This window comes from Sesamum indicum, linkage group LG9 (genome assembly GCF_026168435.1).
Source record: "Sesamum indicum cultivar Baizhima isolate 11 linkage group LG9, ASM2616843v1, whole genome shotgun sequence".
Lineage (NCBI taxonomy): Eukaryota > Viridiplantae > Streptophyta > Magnoliopsida > Lamiales > Pedaliaceae > Sesamum > Sesamum indicum.
Genome location: NC_142665.1, coordinates 1641766 through 1648546, shown reverse-complemented (window position 1 = coordinate 1648546; position 6781 = coordinate 1641766). Strand labels below are relative to the sequence as shown.

At 33.3% G+C, this 6781-nt stretch overlaps 1 protein-coding gene across 1 annotated transcript; it reads left to right on the top strand.

The window, feature by feature from the left end:
* Window positions 1-296: 296 nt before the first annotated feature.
* On the top strand, window positions 297-1647 carry LOC105169948 (C2H2-type zinc finger family protein). Its single transcript, XM_011090497.3, has one exon. It carries the CDS (start codon window positions 539-541, stop codon window positions 1466-1468), a length of 930 nt encoding a protein of 309 aa, XP_011088799.1. The 5' UTR covers window positions 297-538; the 3' UTR covers window positions 1469-1647.
* Window positions 1648-6781: the final 5134 nt, after the last annotated feature.

The following is a 6781-nucleotide window of genomic DNA, read 5'->3' as shown; positions in this document are numbered from 1 at the left end:
TTTTCTCCCCTTCTTTTTTGTTATTGACTTTTACTGCTATTTTAAGTGCACCGTGTAAAAAATATATTAGTAAGTTGAAATAGTTTGAATTTTTTACTAGCTATAAAGTAATTTTGCGTATAAATTCACACCAATTCGTATATTGTATTGAGTTCTAATTATAAATTATAATATATTTGAATTTTGAAAAAAATTATATATATTTATTTATAATAGAGTACGATATAAAAGTGTGATAGAAAATAGGCATGTAATAAAAGCAAGTGTTACATTTACATGGTAAGTGTTGAGGAGGGTGGCTTTTGACTCCACACACACTCTCTTAAAACTTACAGTATATCACTCACTACCAGATATACATACAAGTTAATACTTACACGTATATATATACATGTATATATATAGCAGAGCTCAGAGTGAGTAGTACTATCCCATTCACACTTTCTCTCATCACTCCTCTTCACTTTCTTACACTTCCCACTCACTGCAACTGTTGTAATATATAATTCTCTCCAATCCTAATTACAATTCTTGTGGGATGATGGATATGGAAATCTTGGAAGACTTCTCGGGGTCCAACGATCAAACCATCGTTAAAGGGAAGCGCACCAAACGGCTACGCCAGTCGTCCTCCGCCTCCTCCAGCGGCGGTGGATGTGTCGGTGGCGGAGGCGAGTTTAGAGGTCATTCTTTGGTTTCGTCTCCGACTACCTCCAGTGGAGTATCTACAACCACCGAGGAAGACGAGGACATGGCCAACTGTTTGATTCTTTTGGCCCAAGGCGGCGGTTTCTCTTCACAATCAGAGGAAGAAATCAAGGAGGTGGAGAACAAATTCAGTAGCCGGAAATTGACGGAAATGACCACCACCACCGCCGGAAAAGTGGGCATCTACGTTTACGAGTGCAAGACTTGCAGCAGAGCGTTCCCGTCGTTTCAAGCATTGGGCGGCCACAGGGCGAGTCACAAGAAGCCTAAGCCCACCACAGATATCGATCAGAAAAACTCACCGCCGGACGATCAACAACATGAAGTAGAAGAAGGGGAATCTTCTAAGCTCCACACTGTTCCTCCTCCTCCTCCTCCCCCACCTTCAACACAATCGCCCAACAAAAATTTCCACGTCGATCATCAGATCAACAAGCCCAAAATTCACGAGTGTTCGATTTGTGGGTCTGAGTTTGCGTCGGGCCAAGCATTGGGAGGCCACATGAGAAGGCACAGGCCAGTGGCGATGGCGACTAACAGCACTACTACTACTACTACTACTGCTACTAGAAGCGCTAACGATTCCTCATCGAATGATGTAATTGGTGAGAAGACAAGAAACGTGTTGGCCTTGGATCTCAACCTACCAGCGCCGGCGGAAGACGAGCGCCGTGACGCAAACTTCCACCAATTTTCATCCAATCAGCAGCCCCGTCTCGTCTTCTCCGCCGCAGCGCCGCTGGTGGATTGCCACTACTGAGCTAGGTGGGTGTGGAGGAGGGTTGACATTTGATCAATGTGAATAATTATTTGGTTACAACAATTTTTTTTTTATTTTTTTGGGGGGGTTATAAAATCATAATTGTCATTATTAATTAATATTTGTTTCGAATTCTTTGAATATTTGAAGTTGAAATTCTTTGAGTGGTTAAGTGGTTACTATTCATGGTTGCCTTTCATTCACGAAAAGCGAGTGAGTGATGAGGGCATCTTTTTCCTTATTTTTTTCTCTTATTTAAAAATATATTTTCAATTCTTCTTCCTCAAGCGAAAATTAGATATAAAAAAATCTTATCCAAGCAGAATTAAATTAAATTAAAATTAATAATATTATCATGTATATAATTTTAAAAAAAAAATAATCAATCACACAACTCGCAATAATACTGAATTGAGTGTATTCGATTAGAGTGGTTTGGGATAGCTAATTAAGGTTAGGCATAAGTAACCAGCACCGCAACTAAAAGTGGTGCATGGATTAGGTTTTTCCAACTTGATTTTTTTCCTTTTATTATTATTAAATTAAATATAACTATCAATTATACTTAGAAAATACAATCAAAAAGTGTTTATAAGTGTGATCAAATATGAACACTAAATATCTGTTTGATTAAATGAGTAATTACGTAGAAATAGATAGGAAAGATGGGGTGGAAAACTGGTGATCCCATGTGTATATCCATCTATATGAATTTTTTTCTTTAATATCAATATGTTTTAGAACAAATTAAAATATAATAATTTTCAAAAAGCTGTTAATTTCTTGCAGTGTTTGATCAGCTGATCACTTCAGTTGTAGCTCTCACCCCACCAATTCACACCTAACTATTCAACTTCACTCTTCCTAACTTTTCAACCAATTTCTTAACTCCTTATTAAACCCTTTTTCTTTTTTAGGGTGTCGATTGCAATTTAAATAACAACTATAACAATCAATATTTTCATAATCAATATCATATATCCATAAAAACTAATTAATGAACTATTATGAGAGTAATATGAGCTATTTAAATAAAACAATACACACATATGGATGGGATTCAAACCTATCCTTTTAATTATGGGACTTCAATTTCATCGACTCAACCAACCGCATTGGTTAACTGATCCTATTATTCACTTGTCTTCACCATTATTTTAATAAAAAATTAATATCTTAATAAACCCTAATGAATTAAAAAACAAAACAATCATAAAGATTAGAGATACCAACCAATTAGGTGATGCACAACCTCATTACAGGTTGTCATCTAATTAAAATTAATGGATAATTATATGCAAGTAATTATGTAATACACACAGTGTGGGGGTTGGTTTGTTGCATAGTGAGTGCACGTTAAGGGGAGCATGTGAACACATTGCGTGAGATGTCTAAATACAAAGAAAGCGGGGAGAGATTAATTAGGGGATTCTTTCAATTCTGCACATGTAGTGGGGGCTGCTAATGCTTCAACCTTAATCACCTCTTTCCTTCTAATCATCTTCTTTCATTAAACTCCTCAAACACACACCAACAAATTCTTGTCCACCCCAATTCTTTTTATATTTACTACATTTTAATACCACGATTTATTATTACGGCTACGAAAATATTTATTGTCGGATTGAGTTAATTTGACCGGCAAGAAGTTATAACCAAGACAAGTCATGTATCGAGTGCAATATCTTTTACATATAATTTATGTCGAAATTAAGAAGAGTGATTATTCACATGATAATATAATTAATTTGACATGATCAAACAAAAAATCAATATATTTTTTTCCCTGCAAAAACCAACTCAAACTAAAATTATCCAAGAATCACATGCCAACATGGATTTAAGTTACATTATGAATTTTAATAACAACCCGCATATCAATGATTAACATCGATTATGAATAACAATCAATAGTTGTTATTAAATGAAACAAATAATAATTATTAAAGTAAATAAATATTAATTTACATTATTGATAGGATATAAATGTCATTGATTTTATCGTGATGAAGCGAAATTAAAATTTATGGGCAAAATCCCTCCATTTTATGCACCACAAGTTTTGAAGGAGACCAAAAGCTAGTAGTTAATGGTTGGCCTAATTGTCCATAGTGGACTAATAATGTCCACATTGCAATTCTTTAAATTGTAACCCCTTTTGGGTGTTTGAAATATTAATTCCCTTGGCCACTAAAATTGGGTGCATGAAAGGTGCAGTTTAATTGTCTGCATCAGGTGCTATACATCAGGTGGGATGTGCATATGCAGGCGGCCACAGCTCCTTACGTGGCATGTGTGTACAATTTGAGCTCATCAGGAGCCATCATTTGACAACTCAGCACACACATCCTCGAGCTGGCTCCTCTCTGCAACTGACACCTGCTTGGTTCTCAATTTTCCATAACATGCCTAATAAAAACACAAAAGTATATATTAATAATCGAAATGCACTCGATATATTTGTATAATTAGAAAATATTATTATATTCTGGGATAATTATATCTATACGTTAACATTATTTATATAAATTATAATTTTTTTTTGTTTGAAAAATTACACCATACATCTTCAGAAATGTCATCATTATACAAACTATATTTGTATTTTCTATTGCAAAAATAGAACAAAAAAAGTGAACATAAGGGACTAATGAAAAAAGTTGATCAAATTCTTTCGATGTCATCACTCTTTTGTTTTAGCGAAGAATTTCTCAAAATCCTATTTATTATAAAAATAGGCTAAACACTATATATGTGTAGAAGCACATAGAGAGACACATGTGGTTGTGTGTGTGTGGATAGGACTTTTAGAATGCTCTTGAGTCTATAGTTTCAGACAGCGCATCATGTGGCCATGATTATTGATGCAAACAGTGTTAGCATCAGTGCAGGCTGTGATTAATTGTCCTGCCCCCCACACCCAACCCCTAATCCAACACTAACTATCCCATTTCCCACTTTTCCCGCTCATTCAACACCACAAAATTCCTCCACACCCACATATATTAAATATTTTAAGTGCTCTTTTTTTTAATTAATGTATTATTACTTTTTTAATTATTTAAACAAATTTTTGTTTTTAGTAAAACAGTCTATTAATACAAATGTGTACAATCATCTCATATCGATCGACACAAAGAACTCAACCAAACGTATAAATTTAAAGGTTCTTTGTTTTCAACGATGCGTCTATTCAAATATGACCCACAAGGATCTAGTTAAAATAGATATGCGTTGTTATAAGCCATTTGATCTGGATGGACCAATGTACACCATACCATTTAATGTTGTTTGTATAATGGGACCATGTACTTTTCCTTCTCTCGTCATTCGAGCAACATATAAGCTCAAATATTGATGGATCAGCTCGTGAAATTTATAGAATATACAATACTTTATGCAATGATGTCCAACATAACAATATTTAAAATTGGACTCGTAAAATACTGATCAGAATGAACAATACCCCTGTAAAAATATAAGCCATGGATGTACACTCGAAATATCAATATATATAGCCCAAAGGTTGATAGATAAAATCGTGAACTTGCAATCAAACGGATAATGCTTCATAGAAGAACATAAAAAATGGATTAGATGGCAAGAGATTCAGAAGTTGCAGTTGTCGGATTGATATACCCTTTTGTCAATAGTAAAGAAATTAGACTTGGAAAAATGGAAGGAGGGTTCTCTTTTATATATATTTTTATGGTTGGAGGAATTATCTGTAGATACTCTGAGATATCATGACACAAATAAAAATTAAAATATCAAGTATTTTCAGTTGACTTAAATAATTAACTTGTGAAAATTATCTGTCGTACGATTCCCAAACCACCAACGGTATCTACTGCTTTCTTAATCATGGTGGGCCAATCAACACGTGTCATCAGACCCTTTAAAATGGTGTTATCCAATCATGTAGAATTCTATTATTTAAAAAAAAGTTAATATTTAATATTTTAACACTTATTGCATTTACATGTGTATGATCGATCTATTTAATAAAATATTTCATATTCGAAACTTTAATATAGTTTTTCGTTCGATAAGTACGCAATTAAATCTTGATTTGATAAGTGAAAAGAATAACAAAATGTATTAAAAAATTTAGGGTCAATTCAACTCAAATTTATGGAGTTGAATTTGGTTGAAACTAAATTCAAATAAAAATTGAAAACCAATTTGAACAATGTATGGAGTGGATTCATTACAAAGCTTCTACACTAATGGAAACATTGAGGTGTTAAGAATGGGAGGATGCGAATATATTAGGTAAGTGTCTTATCTTATCCCAAGTACGCAATTATTGAACATGATGTTGCTACTTCAACATATAAAAATTGCCTGCAAGAAGATTCGTGCCTTCACCACCAACTACTGTAAGCTTTAACAAAAATCTAGGATTTTGGAGGGGGGGAAAAGCACCATCTAGAGGGCCTACATTCCTATGTTTTTGTTATTTTCAGCTTTATATTTTCTATTTAAAATCGAACTTCAACTAAAATCACATGAAAAGTGTAATATACTAACAATAAAATTGACCTTGATCTCATTCTAAAGATATACAAGTTAAAATTTCCCGTTCAATAATATATTTCAGATAATAAATAATACGTTTCTAGTAATATATAAGATTTAATAAATGATATTTCGAGCATTATCTATAAAACTAACCTTAATCAAATTAAACTTAGGAGTTGTTTTTCTTTATTTAAAAGAATTCATTAAACTTATGAGTTGAACATAGCAGATGGAGTGCTAAAATTCAACTGAAAATTCCATGTATAGTATAGATAACAACAAAAGAGAAAATCCTTCAGAAATAGGCTCTGTTTGTTTTTACTTTTCAGATAGCCAAAATCATCATGAATATCTGTCTATATGTTTATAAAACACACAGTTCAATGCATGTTAACTTATTTTTATATTAAAAACTCTCAAGAATACACACTTATCTCTATCTTCCAAAAGTAAAGAAAAGCATCTTATGAATAAAACCAAACAAACCCCAAGATTTTGCCCTTTTCTTCCATAAAGTTCATAAAGACAACAACTATCTACATGTGCAAGCAATCATAGACTTAGCATTAGGGGCGATCAGAAAATTCTAAAATCGCCCCAATCAAATCGAATCAAACTGTTTTTCATGATTTATTTTTCAAACTGCAATTTTAAATTTAGAGTAAAATCACACTGCATATTGATTTGGTTTTAATTTAGAACTTAAAAAAATCGCCAGCACCCCTACTTAGCACATGTGCGAACCGTTGTGAAGAGTGTATATTTAAAACAATCAAACAGCACTGTGAG